Source organism: Artemia sp. Qi Xiang Cuo, chromosome 9 (assembly GCF_049724085.1).
Source record: "Artemia sp. Qi Xiang Cuo chromosome 9, ASM4972408v1, whole genome shotgun sequence".
Taxonomy (NCBI): Eukaryota; Metazoa; Arthropoda; class Branchiopoda; order Anostraca; family Artemiidae; genus Artemia; species Artemia sp. Qi Xiang Cuo.
In genome coordinates this window covers 63,091,970-63,111,371 of record NC_142802.1, presented here as the reverse complement: position 1 = coordinate 63,111,371, position 19,402 = coordinate 63,091,970, and the positions used below count along the sequence as shown (strand labels likewise).

The 19,402-nt window shown below is 36.9% G+C and overlaps 1 protein-coding gene across 1 annotated transcript in view; it reads left to right on the top strand.

Moving 5' to 3' along the window:
* Nucleotides 1-3,625: 3,625 nt before the first annotated feature.
* GluClalpha (glycine receptor alpha 1) overlaps nucleotides 3,626-19,402 on the top strand; it is a 204,368-nt gene continuing 188,591 nt past the window's right edge. Inside the window, exons 1-2 of the mRNA XM_089095053.1 lie at nucleotides 3,626-3,640; nucleotides 3,869-3,944. Of these exons, the coding sequence (XP_088951179.1) occupies nucleotides 3,626-3,640; nucleotides 3,869-3,944 (91 nt within the window). The remainder of the gene's footprint in view (nucleotides 3,641-3,868; nucleotides 3,945-19,402) is intronic.

The window sequence follows — 19,402 nt, the reverse complement described above, 5'->3', positions numbered from 1 at the left end:
ATATTAAAGGGATAGACTGAAAATATTAAGGATAATATGAATAAATTAGGGATGCAACTACCGGTATTAATTTGTTCCACAAATTCAGAAATACAAATGTCAAGTTAGTCCTAGCGGATTCCTTTTTTCATCTTGTAGGCTTTTTCATTACAAAATCGTATATTTCAAGCTTTACTTCAAACGAGCTACAAAAATTAAAAAAAAAGAAAAAAAAAATTCAATTTAGGACATATTGGATTCTTTGGATTCAATGTTTAGACACAGTGTTGGAACTGTTTTGTTTATCTTCTAGATAAACATAAGGATATTCCTGAAAATTTTCTTAGAAATGGATTCATTTAAATACTGTCGCATTCCTGAAATAGAAGAGTCTAAATCAAGGGAATGAGTCTAAAAAACTTTTTCCACGAATGTCAAATAAAGTTAAATAATCTTCCAAGCACAAAGCTATCACAATTCGCCATAAATAAATAAATGAAACCCAAAACAACCAGAAACACCACTACAGTAAATAACCGAGTCAAATTCAACACGACCAAAAATTAAGTAGGGCTGAGAACCCCCATGCCTTTTTAGGACCAGAATATAATTTGTACTTTACTGAAAAGAAAATACAATTTAAATCTTTTCGCTTTTTTTACTTTAATAAATTAAAAATTGTCAAAACTTTAAGGAATAAACATCAGTAGATGTACATTGAACTGACTATCCACGGTCATTTTTTTTTTTTAATTTTTTTTTTTTTTTTTTTTTTTTTAATTAACTACAAACTCTGGGTCTTGAGAAGGCACAGGGTTGTCAGCCCTATTCATGTTAATTATTGCTCGTCATGTGCAAACACATAATTAGTGGACTTTTCAACAACGTTGAACAAAATGCCTATCTCAGAATTTTGATTGGGTGCATTTGGGGAAGTAATGGACGTGGGGAAGGGGGGCTCGTTCCCTTCCGATCACTTTTGACTGTTAAAAAGAACACTAGAACCTGCAATATCCAATAAAATGAGCCCCTCTTGAAGTTTCGACGACAGCTACTTCTGTACGAAATGCCCTGGTCTAAAACAACCCTCCCTCTAAAAAAATATAATCATAATAATACATTGTACCCAAATGGCTCTTTACCTAGACAGCGTTATTGCGCTGCCTATGATAACTGCGCTCATCTGATACTAACAAATAGTGAGTTCCCATTCTTTTGTGGGCAGTTTTAAAAAGAGTAAAGAGATGTATCATACCAAATAAAAATAAACTGAAAGTTGGGACCGTCGATGAACGTTTCGGAAGCATAAAGCGCTGCCAAGAAAAATGTTGTAATGATAAACACCTGAATAATGAGGACATGATAAATCTACATAGAAGTGTAAGCCTAAAAAGGGTGGAGCCTAAAAAACAAGAAATGTTGATTTAATGGCTCCATTCTGAGACGACTGAAAAGAGCGCATAAAAGATTTTTTGCCATTTCCCTACACTAGGCAAGAATATGACATATTTTGAAACAAAAAAGAATAATATAGTAAAAGGTAAAGTAAAATTGATGGCACCAGACTTTATAGTCCAATCTGGCGGTGGTGATCTCCGTTTCATGGCCCTTCAGCCAAAAACATAATATAGAGAAATCAATAAACCAGGTGCAAGACCAGAACTCATGCTGACGGCCTAAGGACAAAGAAACAAATATAGGTTGTATGGGTCTGCTTCTAAAGCGTGAGAGCTTTCTAATCTACATTGGGTTAAAACAATAAAATTTCCGTTCAAGTGTTTTACAAGAGATTGATAAATATATCACTTGCAATTAACCATCATGTACATTTTTTGCCCTCAAATATTTTTTCACTACAGCACTTTAACACCTTAGCATAAAAAGTGGGGGGTTGAAAATAGAGAATCCTCTTCTTATACGGATTAATTTCTGTTTACTTTAAGTTTTAATGTTGCTATTCGTAGTGCTAATTACCGCTGGCACCACTTATTGGGGTGTTTGTGCGGGGTCACCACTTATTAAAGGCAAAAATGGCGAGTTGCTATGCCACTTACTCGAAGGGGAGAACCCCTTGTCGGCCCAAATGTTAGTGAGAGTCCCGCTCTTACCCCAACGGTTCCTTTATACTACCGTGATCGGGTGGTCTATGGCCACATTTAAAGCCAAAGTTTACCGATAAGATTTTCTAATTAACCCTTTAGTCTCGGCCTAAGCTGAAAAGTAAAATAGGTACATAGAAAAATTCTTACTGTATTAACAATCACGCTGTATAAAAATGAACTGAACTCAAAAAGGACAAATTCTCCCAGCCTGCTAACCGCAGCACGCGGTGGGGGTTACTAGGGGTGGTAAATGAATCTTTCCAGCCAATCCCAGGACTACTAATATACTGGCCAATCTCCCTAACTGCGTACTTTTTCCCTCGTGGTCTATTAAACACGTATGCAGTTAAGAGGACCCAAAATGGCGTCAAGAAAATAATAGAAAAATTAATATTTATTACTTAAGGAAGGAAAATAATTAAGGGGCCCAAAGAAATGAATCTGGGAGGGACATTTATCTGACAAAACTGGGACCAAGGGTTCCAACAGTTGCCACTACACCTTTAGTTTTAATGTCTTTACTTTCATTGGAAAAAAATTTGTTTTTAATTTAATTTCGCCAAGACTGAAGTATAACACAGCTTAAACCTGACTTTAACAAACCAGGAAACACATATAACTGGCCTTAAGTTCTTTTCAGTTCCAAAATTTCTGCTTAAACTGTTTTGGGGCCTCAATAGTTCACGAAAATGAATGCTAGAGCGTATTTGTTTGTTTTTGTCGATTTGTAATTTTTTGTCTTTCAAAACTTTTACTTGCTACCGTTATGTCATTAAATCCAAAGTGAACATGCATAAACCGAAAAGGTAAGATACTTATGCTACTTAAATCGTTAGTTTTAGATTATCGCCTTGCCGAGCCCTGATAAGGATACTACCCTGACTTTTTCTTAGAAAATGATCAAAACTTGCCGAAAAATAGATTTTTTGTTTTTCAGGTTTTTTCAAGGTATTATTTAGTCTAAAAAAAAATTCAAAGCAAATGTCAAAAATATAATTTTCAGCTGAAACTGGATAATTCCGATACACAAAAAGGAATCGAATTATATCAAACAATTCTCAAATAGTTTTCTGGTGTTGACACATAAATACTTAGCGCGCAGTTGAAACTTGAATATATTTTAAGCTATTTGGAGAAATAAGAAAATATTTGCTGATGTTTAGGTTACAGAGGGATTCGAATTTATGTCTGATGTGGGAAAATCATGAGAATTTAGAACGCTTTATGTGCACTTGGGAGAAGTTTCATGATCTGAGGGGTTAAATTGCTGGGATTGTATTAAGAGGGAATATACCGTGAAAATTTGGAGAGTAATTACCAATGGAAGATTAAGAATATAAGGAATTATTTCAATGTGAAGATGCACCATTGAGCATTTTGTTTCGGAGAAAGGACAATGAAATGGGTTGGATGTTGTTTGGTTGAATGTTTTGCGCATTTGATTTTACAAGCTTTCGTGTTGGTGGACTTATTATAAACCGTGGTCCGTTTAACTCTGGTGTTTAAATATACTATATCACGTCACGTGAATTCTTCATGGTGTCATGGTAGCACAGAGGGTTTGATCTAAGCTTGATGGTGAGGGACCCCGAGTTAAAAACCAGCCGTGGCTATGCACTATAGGGCCGATGCAAGGACCTTAGTGGTTAAGAGGCGCCATTAATCTAATACGTACATATATACATGACTTTCTCGTCTCCAGCAGTTAAGCAGTTGGGGATTTTGAATTATCTTTTCTACCGCAATCTTTATCTTCATTTCTTGACTAAATCATGTTCTATTTGTAGGAGTACAGCGTTCAGTTAACATTCAGAGAGGAGTGGCTGGATGAGCGCCTGAAGTATGATACCAAAAACCTTAATGGTAAGTTAACAGTCAACGGTACTGGCAGGTATACGATGTATTCATTATCTGCAATGGTTTTTTTTTCAATTCTTTCAACAGTATTTAATTTAATTTCTCAAAAGGGAGGAAATTAAAGTAACGTCTTAATTCACATAATAAGCGTCATTGTAATTTTATACCTCTGGAATCTTATGTACAAATTACAGGGGGAAAAATGGCTTTGTCTTAATTCCCATATAAGATGATTAGAAGATATCACGCTTTCATTTCTTTCCTAAATGATAGCAATTTTGAAAATAAACTAGAAATTAGAATAAGTCTTCTATAGTTGTTTTTTTCTTTTTTTAAAGCAATTTGCTTTATTAACTTTATTGCCAAAAAATGAAGAATTCTTATTAAAATTCTTCTTAGAATTTTTTTTCCATTGCACCAATCAAACAGCTCGTGGTAACGAACTGTAAGTAAGGAGAGACCCGGCTCAATGGTAACCGAAACTGTAGAAAACGGAATTTTGATACCAATAGATACATCAAAAGAATCAGATTTTAATACTGATTTCAAATATATAGGTTTCATCAAGTTCAGTCTTACCTATCATAAGTTACGTGCCTGAGAAAGTTTGGCTGATTTTCGAAAAAAGGGCCAAGCTCCTATCTACAAAAATGTGGAATTTTGCATTTTTTGCCAGAAGAAAGATCACGGATGCGTGTTAATTTGTTTGGTTTTTTTCCCAGGGACGATCGTATCGGCCCAGTGGTCCTAGAATATCGCGAGAAGGCTCATTCGGATGGAAATTAAAAGTTTTAGTGTCCTTTTTAAGAGACCAAAAAAAATGGAGGGCAACTAGGCCCCCTCCCACGGTCGTTTTTTTCCAAAGTCACCTGATCAAAATTTTGAGATAGTCATTTTGTTCAGCGTGGTCGAGAATATGATAACTATGTCTTTTAAGATGACTTAATCACCCCAAGTCCTCGGAGGGAGGACTGAAAGTTATGAACTTTACCCAATGTTTACATATAATATTGGTTATTGGGAAGTATACAGAAGTTTTCAGGGGTTTTTGTTTCTGGTAGTGGAGGGAGTGGGTCGGGGGTTATGTGGGAGGATATTTCCATGAAGGAAGTTTTCATGGGGGAAGGGACATTGCTATGAAGGAGGCGCCGGATTTCCCTGCATTATTTAAAAAAAGATCAGAAATTATATATAAAAAAAGTTTTTCAACTGAAAGTAAGGAGCAACATCAAAACTTAAAACGACCAAAAACATTACGTATATGATTGGGTTCACCCCCTAGTCAATACCCCACTCTTTAAGCCAAAGATTATTTAGTACTTTCATAAGAGCTATTTATTTTAATAAACGGCATTTGTGATTAAGGGGTAATTTTTAAAGAATTAGGACAAAATTCAAACTTTAGCTTAAAGAGCAAGATATTGACTAGGGGGCGAACCCTCTAATATACGTATTAAAAATATATGAATATAGAAGTTCGTTACGTAAGTTAATTCGTAAGTTACGTATATTTATTCAAATAAAAACGTTCGTAAATAAAATTAAACAGGTTTCGAGAAAGCCATTTAACCAAATAAAAGTAAAATTAATATTCAAATTTGGTTTTAATTATTCATGTACGGTGAGCCAAAATCAAAACCTGCATTAATTCAAAAACGTCCAAAAATTAAATAAAAAAAACAAGTTGTTTTTAACTGAAAACAAGGAACAACATTCAAACTTAAAACGACCATAAACGAGTCGTTAGATGACCGAAACGGTCCCCGCAATAACGCCATAATATTTATTCTAATTTTTTTACTATACAAAACTCTATTTCTTTTTTTAAAAATGAAAAAATTTTGCATTGAGTACTGAGCGGTATGGAGGCGACAGCCTCTTTCATATACGGAATAATCATAATTACCTATCATAAGTTACGTGCCTGAGAAAATATGGCTGATTTTCGAAAAAAGGGGAAAGACCCCCTAAAAGCTATAGAACCTTAATGAAAATCACACCATCATATTCAGCGTATCAGAAACCCTACTGTAGAGGTTTCAAGCTCCTATCTACAAAAATGTGGAATTTTGCATTTTTTGCCAGAAGAAATATCATGGATGCGTGTTTATTTGTATGTTTTGTTGTCAGGGGTGATCGTATCGACCCAGTAGTCCTAGAATATCGTGGGAGGGCTCATTCGAAAGGAAATTAAAAGTTCTAGTGCCCTTTTTAAGTTACCAAAAAAAATGGAGGGCAACTAGGCCCCTCCCATGCTTATTTTTTTCCCAAAGTCACCCGATCAAAATTTTGAGAAAGCCATTTTGTTCAGCATGGTCGAAAATATGATAATTATGTCTTTTAGGATGACTTAATCCCCCGAAGTCCTCGAGGGGAGGGCTGAAAGTTATGAAATTAACCCAATGTTAACATATAGTATCGGTTATTGGGAAGTATACAGACGTTTTCAGGGGGGATTTTTTCTGGTAGTGGGGGGGGAAAGTGGGTCGGGGGTTATTTGGGAGGATATTTACACGGAAGAAGTTTTCATGGGGGAAGGGACATTGCTATGAAGGGGGCGCCGGATTTCCCAGCATTATTTTTAAAAAAGATCAGAAATTATATATAAAAAAAAACAAGTTTTTCCACTGAAAGTAAGGAGCAACATCAAAACTTAAAACGACAGAAAACATTAAGTATATGATTGGGTTCACCCCCTAGTCAATACCTCGCTCTTTAAGCCAAAAATTGTTTAGTAGTTTCATAAGATCTATTTATTCTAATTAACGGCATTTGTGATTAAGAGGTCATTTTTAAAGAATTGGAACTAAATTCGAACTTTACCTTAAAGAGCAAGATGATTGACTAGGGGTCGAACCCTCTAATATACGTATTAAAAATATATGAATATAGAAGTTCGTTACGTAAGTTAATTCGTAAGTAACGTATATTTATTACCAATGAAAACGTTCGTAAATAAAATTAAACAGGTTTCGAGAAAGCCATTTAACCAAATAAAAGCAAAATTAATATTCAATTTTTTTTTAATTATTCATGTACGGTGAGCCAAAATCAAAACCTGCATTAATTAAAAATGTTCAAAAATTAAATAAAAAAAAACAAGTTTTTTTTTAACTGAAAGTAAGGAACGACGTTAAAATTTAAAACGAACAGAAATTATTCTGTATATGAAACGGGATGTCCCCTCCTCAACGCATCGCTCTTTACGCTGAAGTTTGACTTTGTCACAACTCTATTTTTTTAAACAATGAAAAACTTTAGCGTAAAGAGTGCGGCGTCGAGGAGGGGACAGCCCCTTTCATATACGGAATAATTTCTGTTCGTTTTAAGTTTTAACGTCGTTCCTTACTTTCAGTTAAAAAAACTTGTTTTTTTTTATTTAATTAAGACAATGCTCAAACGCAAGGGCAGTTGAATTTCAATGAGAATTTTTTTTAAAAGTACTTCAAGACTTTAATATAAAGAGTGAGGGTTGAAGAAGGGGCAGCCCCCCTCATATACGGAATAATTTCTGGTCGTTGACGTTTAAATGTTTCTGCTTACTTTCAGTTTAAAAAAACCTGTTTTCTTGGAGATAAACGCGTCGTTTTTGGAGAGAAATAAAACAGATGCAACTGCTCAAGTAGCTAGAATATATGTAGCAAGAAAGCTAGTTTCTTGAAAGCTAGAAAGCCAGTAGCTAGAAAGGTAGCTAGAAAACAGAAACAACCACTCAAGTAGCTAGAATATTTGTAGCTAGAAAGCTAGTTGTTAGTAAGCTAGAAAGCCAGTAGCTAGAGAGGTAGCTAGAAAACAGATGCAACCACTCAAATAGCTCGAAGATATGTAGCTAGAAAGCTAGTTTCTAGAAAGCTAGAAAGGCAGCTAGAAAACAGACACAATCACTCAAGTAGCTAGAATATATGTAGCTAGAAAACTAGTTGCTAGAAAGCTAGAAAGCCAGTAGCTAGAAAGGTAGCTAGAAAAGAGATGCAACCACTCAAGTAGCTAGAATAGGTGTAGCTAGAAAGCTAGAAAGTCAAGTAGCTAGAAAGCTAGAAAATATTTCAGACTCGATCTGTGTGTCAGGCTTTGTAGTAAAATTTACCCAAATTTTCATTACAATCAGCAGCATTGAGCTTAAAATAATTCGATATTATCCCTGCGACTTGAAAGTCGTCAAAAAAAGGAGCCTTTGTGACTGATTTAATTAATTAACTTTGATTAACTTTGTGACTGGTTAACTGATTAACTTTGTGACTGGTTAAATTAGTAAGAGAATGTTAGTAATCGAATGTTTGTTCAATTGGGATGAATAATGACATGTTTGTTACGTTAGAGATAAGACGTAATAAAACCTTTGGCTCAAAACTAAGAGTGAGCTCCCTAGGTACTCCGTCACCTCTTTATTTGGGTATCTAAAGCTAATTTTCAGTTTTTCGAAAGGCTTACAATAGACAATAGTATTTTATTATCATCTTGTCACGAGTCATAAATTTAAATGAGGAATGGCAGATGCACATGAAAAAAAATCTTTTCACTTATTAGACAGCCAGCTAACTTTATACAAAACTTTTTTAGATTTCTGTCCATTACCATATATCTGTCCCATAACTTTTCATTGCTGAGATGTTTTTACCGACTCCCATTCCTATTGTCTTCTCATGGAAAAAAAAATCTCGTAGAAAATAGCTTGAAATATCATTAGCAAGTAATACAACTTTCCCGGGAACTTTTTTGTGTTTGAAAATATATTTTAGAATAAATTATTTATGATATTTAACGCAAATAAAAAAAGAAAAAATAGAGAAAAAGAAACCTGAGGCGTAAGGCGTATTCTTAACAAATAGAAAAATTAGTGGAATAGCCAGCTCTTGTTGCCAGTTCTAAGCGATAATGAATTTATGACATTAAATTCTGATTCATAATTAAAGTGACGGTAAACAGGGAATTAGGACAAGAAACAGGGAATTAGGAAAAAAATAGAGAAAAAGAAACCTGAGGCGTAAGGCGTATTCTTAACAAATAGAAAAATTAGTGGAATAGCCAGCTCTTGTTGCCAGTTCTAAGCGATAATGAATTTATGACATTAAATTCTGATTCATAATTAAAGTGACGGTAAACAGGGAATTAGGACAAGTTTGTCACGATATTAGTCATCAAACAGTTCGCGGTAACGAACTGTAAGTAAGGAGTGACCCGGCTCAATAGTAACAGAAACTCTAAAAACAGAATTTTGATACCAATAGATACATCAAAGGATCATATTTTTATGCTGATTTTGAATATATAAATATTATATTTTCATCTTTCAGTTTAGTCTTACCCATCAAAAGTTACGAGCCTGAGAAAATTTGCCGTATTTTCAAACAAAAGGGGGAAACGCCCCTTAAAGTCATAGAATCTTAATTAAAATCACACTATCAGGTTCAGCATATCAGAGAACCCTACTGTAGAGGTTTCAAGCTCCTATTTGCAAAAATGTGGAATTTTGTATATTTTGCCAGAAGAAAGATCACAGATGCGTGTTTATTTTGTTTTCTGTTTTTTTCCCCATGGGTAATAGCATCGACACAATGGTCCTAGAATGTCATGAGAGGGCTTATTCGAACGGAAAATTAAAGTTCTAGTGCCCTTTTTAAGTTACCAAAAAAATTGGAGGGCAACTAGGCCCCCTCTCACGCTATTATTTTCCCAAAGCCACCGGATATAAATTTTGAGATAGCCATTTTGCTCAGCATAGTCGAAAAGTTTGATAACTATGTCTTTGAGGACGACGTAATTCCCCACAGTCCTCGGGGGAAGGGCTGCAATTTATAAACCTTGCCCATTGTTTACATATAGTATTAGTTATTCGGAAGTATACAGACGTTTTCAGGGAGGATTTTTTCTGGTGGTGGGGGAAGGTCGGGGAGTGGTTACGTAGGAGGATCTTTACATGGAGGAATTTTTCATGCAGGAAGAGAATTTTCCATTAAGGGGCACGGGGTTTCACAACATTACTTAAAAACGATCAGAAATTAAATAAAAAAGCAAGTTTTTGCAACTGAAAATAAGGAGCAACATTCAAACTTAAAACGAAAAGAAATTATTAGGTATATGAGGAGCTTCACCCCCTCGGCAATACCTCGCTCTTTACGTTAAAGTATTTTTAGTACTTTACAAAGAGCTATTTATTCTAATTAACTAAAAAAGAACTTTTTCCACAAAATAAGTTTTTCAAAGAAAAGTAAAGAACTCCATTAAAAAAAAAGTGAGCAAAACTAAAATAAAATAATCTACCAAACGTGAAAATACCACAAATCAGCATTGATAAGTAAATGAAACCCAAAACGAACAGAAATTACAATAAATAACCGAGTCAAACTAAAAACGAGCAGAAATTAACATAAGTTGGGCTCAAAATCCCTATGCCTTCTCAAGGCCAGAACATAATTTGCATTTGACTGAAAAAATATAAATGTTTTTAATTTTATAACTTTAATAATTCAAGTAATATTAACATTTGATTACTAAATATCAGTACATGTATATTAAACTGATAATGCAAATTCATTTGTGTTTTTTTAGTAAAGTACAAATTATGTTCTGGCCCTAGGATGGCATAGGGGTTTTGAGCCCAACTTATGTTAATTTCTTCTCGTTTTGAGTTTGACTCGGTTATTTAATGTAATTTCTGTAAAGTTCGTTTTTTAGACCGTCCTAAAATCACTTTCGTCTATTAAAATGGCAGTAGCCCTTTCAATTTCCAATTGAATGAGCCCTTTTTGAAGTTTCTGCAATATCGCTTTCTATAAAAACCTTATATTCCCCCAGGGTATAACTTAAAACCCTTGCTCTGGCGGCTGTGTGGGGGGATAGGGGTTGTCACCCTCAAAGACATAATTTCCAAAACTTTCAACTACGTTGAACAAAATGGCTATCTCAAAATTTTAATTGGATGTGTTTGGGGAAAAAACGGGCATGAGAGGGGGGTTAGTTGCCCTCAAAATAACTTTCGACTACTAAAAAGGGCACTAGCCCTTTGAATTTCCAATCGAATGAGCTCTTTTTCAAGTTTCTACGACAACGATTTCAGTAAAGACTTATATACCCCACGGGCATAACTTATAACCCTCGCCCTGAAGATATAATTTCCTGAACTTTAAACTACGTGGAACAAAATGGCTATCTCAAAATTTTGATTGGATGTGTTTGGGGAAATGGTGGGCGTGGAAGGGGTGTTAGTTGCCTTCCTGTCACTTTCGACTATTAGAAAGGGCACTAGCCATTTCAATTTCCAGTCGAATGAGCCCTTTTTGAAGTTTCTAAGAGAATGCGTTATATAAAAACCTTATATGCCCGCAGGGCATAACTTATAACCCTCGTCCTGAGGGCGGTGGGGGGGGGGGTTGTCATCCTCAAAGACATAATTTCCCAAACTTTCAACTACGTTGAAAACAATGGTTATCTTAAAATTTTGATTGGATGTGTTTGAAGAAAAGGTGGATGTGAGAGGGGGGTGAGTTGCCAATCGCTTTCAACTATTAAAAAGGGCACTAGCCCTTTGAATTTCCCATTGAATGAGCCTTTTTTGAAGTTTCTACGATAACGCCTTCTATAGGAACCTTATATGACTCCAGGCCATAACTTACAACCCTTACCCTGAGGGCTGTGGGGAAGTGTCTTCCTCAAAAATATAATTTCTATCTGTAAATCAAGTACGTTGAACAAAATGGCTATCTAAAAATATGCATTGGATATGTTTGGGTAAAAGGTGGGCGTGAGAGGGGAGTTAGTTGCCCTCAAATCACTTTAGTATCTTAAAAAGGGCAATAGACATTTGTTCCAATCGAATGAGCCCCTTTTCAAGTTTCTACGACAAAGATTTGAATAAAAACTTATATGCCCCCAGGGCATAACTTATAACCCTTGCCTGAAGACCGTGGGAGGAGTGTCCAGATCAAAGGTATAATTTCCTGAATGTTAACTGTTCTGAACTTTGAAATGTTCTGGCATTGGGATTTGTCATCCTCAAACACCTAATTTCTAGAACTTAAAACTACGTTGAATAAAATGGCTATCTCAAAATTTTGATTGGATGTATTTTGGGAAAAGGTGGGCGGGTGAGAGGGGGGTTAGTTGCCCTCCAATCACTTTCAACTATTGAAAAGTTCCTACGACAACTTCTTCGATACGAAGTGCCCTGATCTAAAGAAAAAAAGTAATAAACAATACGTTGTGTCAACATCGTTCTTATATTCCCCCAGGGCATAACTTAAAACCTTGCCCTGAGGGTTGTGGGGGAGTGTCCTCCTCAAAAACATATTTTCTATCTGGAAATCAACTACGCTGAACAAAATGGCTATCTCAAAATTTTGAAGGAATGATGGGCGTGGGGGGGGGCTAGTTGCCCCCCAATCATTTTCAACTATTAAAAAGGGCACTAGCCATTTCAATTTCCAGTTGAATGAGCCCTTTTTGAAGTTTCTTCGACAGGGCGTTCTATAAAAACCTTATAGATAGATAGATAGATAGATATTTGTTGCAAAATAAAAGCTTTTTTGGACCATTGCAAAAAAAACACAGTTGCATATAAAGTCAAACAACATGATAATCGCATATATAACAATAACTAAACATAGCCCATAGCAAATAAAAATAAAATTACATAACAATTGCAACACAAAAGCACACATAATACTATAAAACTAACTCACATAATTACACACAGTGTCACACACATAATAATAATAATAATAATAATAATAATAATAATAATAATAATAATAATAATCGTGTATTCAAAAGCCTTTCTACAGGGCCATATACACTATACATCAAATATAACCGGAAAACAAAAGTAAAACTCCCTTCAGCATTTTTATTCCAAACCATAACAAGTCTTCTTCACAATAGTTCCTTTCTTACCTTTAGTGCCTGATCAACAAACCTACATAATCTACACATGAGGCTAGGTACCGTCTGAGACAACATGCCCCGAAGTGAAAAATTACTTTTCCCCAAAATACCCTCCCTCAAATCTGTAAGCCCCTGGCACCGGCACAGAAAATGGTCCAGATTTTCCTCTTCGATATTACAAATGGGACACGTGTACCTAGACGCCGGGAACCCCTTACCTCTCTCAAATACTTTACTCCTCCATCTTAAAGGCAAACAGTTGGCCCGCAGCTGCAACCAATATGACAAATACTTACTTGGCAAATTAAATTTAAAGTAAATCTCCTGGTCAAACATCTTTTTAACATCCTTATAAACGCTTAATGTCTCGGATCTCTCAATTTCATTCCCCCATTTCTGTATCTCCTGATCTTCTAATCTTTGTTTAACTATTCCTATTATATCAATCTGACTATTAGCGGGGCCTCTACCATCATTCCATATATATGACAATCCTAATCTGTCTAATAAGGATTTAACCCTAAACAGCCACGACCTCTTACGCCCTGAAGCAAGTAGCTCTTCATAGGCCTCTCTAATAAGTTTACCTCGTGGTACCTGCACTATCTTCATCCAAAATCTAACTACCTGAACCAGCCTATGTTTACGGAGTGAAAAAGGCCCTAGCTCCCCTTTCAAAAACTGGGTATGCGTAGTCCTATGGAGGCCGAAAAGCCTTTTGTAATAAGTTACCTGAAGGGTCTCTAGCTGTTCTGCAGCTTCTATCCCCCATAGTTCCCCACCATAATGAATAACTGGCATAATCTTCGTTAAGAATATTCTCTTATGCATTGCTAGACTTTTAATACCCATAACTGTACCATTCCTAAAAACCGTCGATATAGCCGCTTTCACCCTTTTTACTGACTCTTTAATGTGAGCACACCAACTACCACTATTTTGAAATACAAAACCTAAATATTTTGAATTTTCAACTATCTTTATTTCGTCTCCATTAAACATAAACTTACCATTACATTCTTCATCCTTTCTTTTACCAAAAATAACTATTTCTGTCTTCTTAACATTAAGTTGGAGCTTCTTTAGATCTAAATAATTTGCAACAAGATCTAACAAAATCTGTAATTCATGGGCAGACTTAGCTACAAGTACGCAATCATCAGCGAAAAGCAAAGCTTAAAATAATTTGTAACCAAGGCGCACTGTTAGAGCCCACCTCCTTTCCGAAAACTGAACTATACCAGCTATAAAAATAGAAAACAAACGGGGGGAACGAGTAATACCTTGTGTTACGCCTTTTCAATTTCTATATAATTTACGAAAACCCTAATCTTTTGCCTTTACTACCGCCTTCATTCCGCAATACATGCTAGGAACTAACCTCTCAAAAATACTAGGTAAAACTGTACTTCTCAGAATATCTACCAAAAGCACCCTCTCAACATTATCAAAAGCTTTTCTTAGGTCAAAAAAAGCTGCATATAGACGGCTATTCCCTGTTCCATACTTATCGACTAAAGCTCTAAGCACAAATGCCCTATCTGGTGTACTATAATATTTCCTAAATCCTCCTTGCTCCTCATTTATAATCTTATTTTTATCTAACCACCTATCTAGCCTCCTATCTAAAATTTTTTCTAACACTTTACTAAAAACTGGTGCTAGAGCTATGGGCCTATAGTTATCATTCCAGCTAGGGTCCCCCTTCTTAAAAAGCGGTACAACAACTGAAGTCTTCCATAATTCTGGCCACTTACCTGTAGATACAATATTATTAAATGCTATAACTAATATCGACAAAAACACCGACACAAATTTCTTAACCACCCAGGCTGGTATCCCATCCAAACCTGGTGCTGAACCTCCTTTCATCTTACTAACTACTTCTCTAACCTCCTCTCTTGTCACTTCCCCTACTAATTCATAATCATTCCCCTGCAGCGAGAAAATACTTTCACCTAAACATGACGACTGACTATCCTCTTCTAGCCCTTCACAGTCTCCTTCTAAATTCTCAAAATAACCAGGCCACGACTCCGGTGAAGGCGTTCGACCTGAAATATTAGCTCTTTCTTTTCTCATTCTACTCCAAGATTCTTTAACATTCCCTAGTGTAAAATCCTCCATCATCTTTTTCCTTTCTAAACTATCCCATTTCCTACTTTTCCTCTTCAGCAATTTTTATATTTTCTATTCTTAATTCTGTAAAAATTCAACGCTTCTAACCGCAAGTCTTCATCCTGGCACTGCCTAACAATTTCTAATTCTGTTTCTACCTCCTGCTTTTACCTTCTAGAGTCCTCATCATAATATCTTTTATTTCCTGATTTAACTTTCCTTTTTACCGCATTACCAGACCACTGGTGCACTAACTCACACAACTTGGCAAGGACTTCCTCAGCACCTCAATCCAGATTTCTAATCTTCTCTAATATATCCATTACTTCCGGTCTCGCTATTATCTCATTCATATTATCAATTTCTTTATTATTCCAATCTTTTTTTTAACGGTTTTCGAACTCTAACGTTCTCTTGATCCACTGTCTCATACCTCTTTCCAATACCACTCCTCTTACCTTCAACCTCAAAAACCCAGCTCTAACTTAACTGGCCAGTGGTCTGAACCAACTGACTGAAGTACCTCAAAATCAACTGATTGAGCTGCAAGCCCACTGTCAACCAACACATAATCTATCAGATTCGGACGAGCTCCCGACATACATGTAAACTCCCCTACTCCCCTATCAGTTCCAAATCTCCCATTCCCAATTATTAGACCATTCTCCGAGCAGAGCTCCAAGAGCCTTCTCCCCCAGTAATTCACCCTCCTATCCATATCTCTGCTACCTCTAGGCATTTCATACTCAGATGGAGCCAAGTCAGGCACTTCTCGGAACGAAACACTCTCCATTTCTCATAAAGCATCCGTATTAGCGTTAAAACCTCCCATAACAACAAAAACATCCTCTGTAAAATCCCTTCTTAGTCTACTTAACTCTTCAGCTAACACATCCCATGTTTCCTCTCTATTGTAGGAACTATTCTGAGGTGCTATATACACAGATCCTAAAGCCATCCATTTATTTCTCACTAACTCAAACCGTACCCAAAGAATGTTTTCTGAATTACTAGCAATTCTATGATAACAACGGAAACGAGCTTTACTTAGTAACACGGCTATCCCTCCATAGCAGCGCATGTTTCCAGCTGGCTTTCGTGCAACATGCTCAACACTAAAATCGTCGAATATCGGAGGGTCACTTGCGCTATGCCATGTTTCAACTAACCCTATAATATCGATTGACTTTAAATCTTCACTAATCTGTTTCACTTTTTTTTTCACACCTTGTACGTTCCAGGTTACTAAACTTATTCGATGTATATGGCCGGGTTTTTCCTAGTCACTGCGTACCTGTCGCTCTTCGGTATTAGCTGCATCAAAATCTGAAACTTCCGGAGTAATGCGGTAATAGTCACGATATCTGTTACTATAGGGGGTACCTCCACGGGGGCCCCTCGACACGTACCGACCAACTCTATTTGGCCAACCACCCGTGGGCGACACTCGCCTGGAAACATTCCTACTCTTTCCCCTTGATTGTTCTTCAGGACTAATAACTTCCGATAATTTTCGCGTTTTCTTATCATTACCCGTTAATGGAGACCTCGCTAAAGTAGTGTCTTTATGGTAGGTTTTACTGCCAGTAGGTGCGGGGTTATTCACATCAACTTCAACTACTGTTTCCGCATCGCTATCCGACATTGTTGCATCGCTACCCGAATAGTCCTCCGCATTTCCTCAAATAACAACTTCGCTGCCCTTATTAATGGCGCCTGCAGTAGGTGCTCTTGCCTTTTGTACTTTTTGCGTGCTGCGCGGAGTCTCCTTTATAACCTTATTCGATAGCTCATCATATTTAAACATAACATCGTTCACATAGAGATTGACACCCCTGAGATAGGCAGAATAACCTTCAGAAAGAGCTTTATTCATTTCTACTCTGAGGTGCTTTCTAGCTTCACGTTGGGCGGGGCTATAATCGGGTGCAGCAGAAAGTCCATATTTTCGTAGAAGTGGATTTCCCCTTAAAATCATATTTCTTACATCCATCGAATTCAGCTTTAGCACAATAGGACCCGCCTTCAATCGGAAAGAGTCTCTTACATCACTGCGGGTGAGGCGCAAATTCGGAATTACGTCGTTCAAAACCTTCATAATCCCTTCACTAAGGGTATACCTTCTCGGATCCACCGCCTCAAAGTTGTAGATTATAACATTGCTGCGCCGCAACTCATCCTCTAAACGGTCAGCTCTAAGCGTGGCTGACTTCAAGTTTTGGCGAACCAGTATCAATTCACTCTTCAGTTTCTCGTTAGCTTCTGCGTTCGATTTTAGCTGAACATTCACTTGTGCTAACTGTGCCTCGACAGAAGTTACACTTTCCGCAAGTTTCGGGAGAGCGTCCATTTTTTATGTCAATTCCGGCAGCAAATCCAGCTTAAAATTTATCTCTTGTAGAAACTGACTGTTCCTTGTCGAATCACCTCTATCCGCTTGCATTGTAACAATAACTAATCAGTGACGTCACCGAGTAATAAGAATCCAGTCAAAAAAAAATCCAATCTCCGATATTTGAGTGCATTCAGGTAATTGCGTAAGATTTAATCCTTTACAAAATTGTGTCACTCTTTAATCCTTTACAAAATATATGTGACCTTCACTGGCGGATTCTGAATCAGAACTGTTTGATGTATGCCCCCAGAGCATAACTTACAACCTTTGCCCTGAGGGCTTTGGGGGGGGTTTCATCCTCAAAGACCTAATTTCCAGAACTTTCAACTACGTGGAACAAAATGGGTATCTTAAAATTTTAATTGGATGTGTTTGGGGAAAAGGTGGGATCAAGAGGGGGGTTAGTTGCCCTCCAAACAATTTCGACTATTCACAAGGGCACTAGCCCTTTGGGTTTCCAATTGAATAAGCCCTTTTTGACGTTTCTATGACAACTTCTTCGATGTGAAGTGCCCTGGTCTAAAGGAAAAAAAAATAATAAATAATATATTGTGCCAACATCGTTCTTATATGCCCCCAGGGCATAACTATAAAACCTTGCCCTGAGGGTTGTGGAGGAGTGACCTCCTGAAAAATATCTTTTCTATCTGGAAATCAACTATGCTGAACAAAATGGCTATCTCAAAATTTTGATTGGATGTGTTTGGGGAAATAGTGGTTAGAAGGGGTGTTAGTTGCCTTCCAATCACTTTCGACTACTAAAAAGGGCACTAGCCACTCTAATTTACAACCGAATGAGCCCTTTTCGAAGTTTCTTCGAAATGAAGTGCCCTGGTCTAAATTAAAAAAAATAATAAAAAAATAAACTGTGCCAACATCGTTCTTATATGCCCCAGGACATAACTTAACACCCTTGCCCTGAGGGTTGTGGGGAAGTGACCTCCTCAAAACATATTTTCTATCTGGAAATCAACTACACTGAAAAGTTTGATTGGATGTGTTTGGGGAAATGATGGGCGTGGGGGGGGCTAGTTGCCCTCAAATCACTTTCGACTATTAAAAAGGGCACTAGTCTTTTAATTTCCAATCGAATGAGCCTGTTTTGAAGTTTCTACAACAACGCCTTCTATAAAAAAACCTTATATGCCCCAAGGGCATAACTTAAAACCCTTGCCCTGTGGTTGTGGGGGAGAGTCCTCCTCAAAAATATATTTTCAATCTGGAAATCAACTACGCTGAACAAAAATGGCTATCTCAAAATTGTGATTGGATGTGTTTGGGGGACTGATGTGCGTAGGGGGGGGGGTGAGTTGCCCTCCAATCACTTTCGACTATTCAAAAGGGCAATAGCCTTTTGAATTTCCAATCGAATGAGCCTTTTTTGAAGTTTCTATGACAACGCCTTCTATAAAAACCTTATATGCCCCCAGGGCATAACTTAAAACCCTTGCCCTGAGGGTTGTGGGGGATCGTCCTCCTCAAAAACATGTTTTCTATTTGAAAATCAACTACGCTGAACAAAAGGGCTATCTCAAAATTTTGATTGGATGGGTTTGGGGGAATGATGGGCATAGGGGGGGGGGGGCTAGTTTTCCCTCCAATCACTTTCGACTATTAAAAAGGGCACTAGCCCTTTGAATTTACAATTGAATGAGCCTTTTTTGAAGGTTCTACAACAATGCCTTCTATAAAAATCATACGTACCCCCCGCGCATAACTTTCAACCTTTGCCCTGAGGGCTGTAGGAGAGTGTCCTCCTCAAATACATATTTTCTACCTGGAAATCAACTACGCTGAACAAAATGAAAATCTCAAAATTTTTAGTGGATGTGTTTGGGGAAATGATGGGCTCGGGGGGGGGAGGGGTGCTAGTTCCACTCCAATCACTTTTGACTATTAAAAAGGGCACTAGCTCTTTAATTTCCAATCGAATGAGCCTGTTTTGAACCCTGAGGGTTGTGGGGGAGCATCCTCCTCAAGAATATATTTTCTATCTGGAAATCAACTACGCTGGTTTTTATAGAAAGTGTTGTCATATAGACTTACAAATAGGCACATTCGACTCGACACT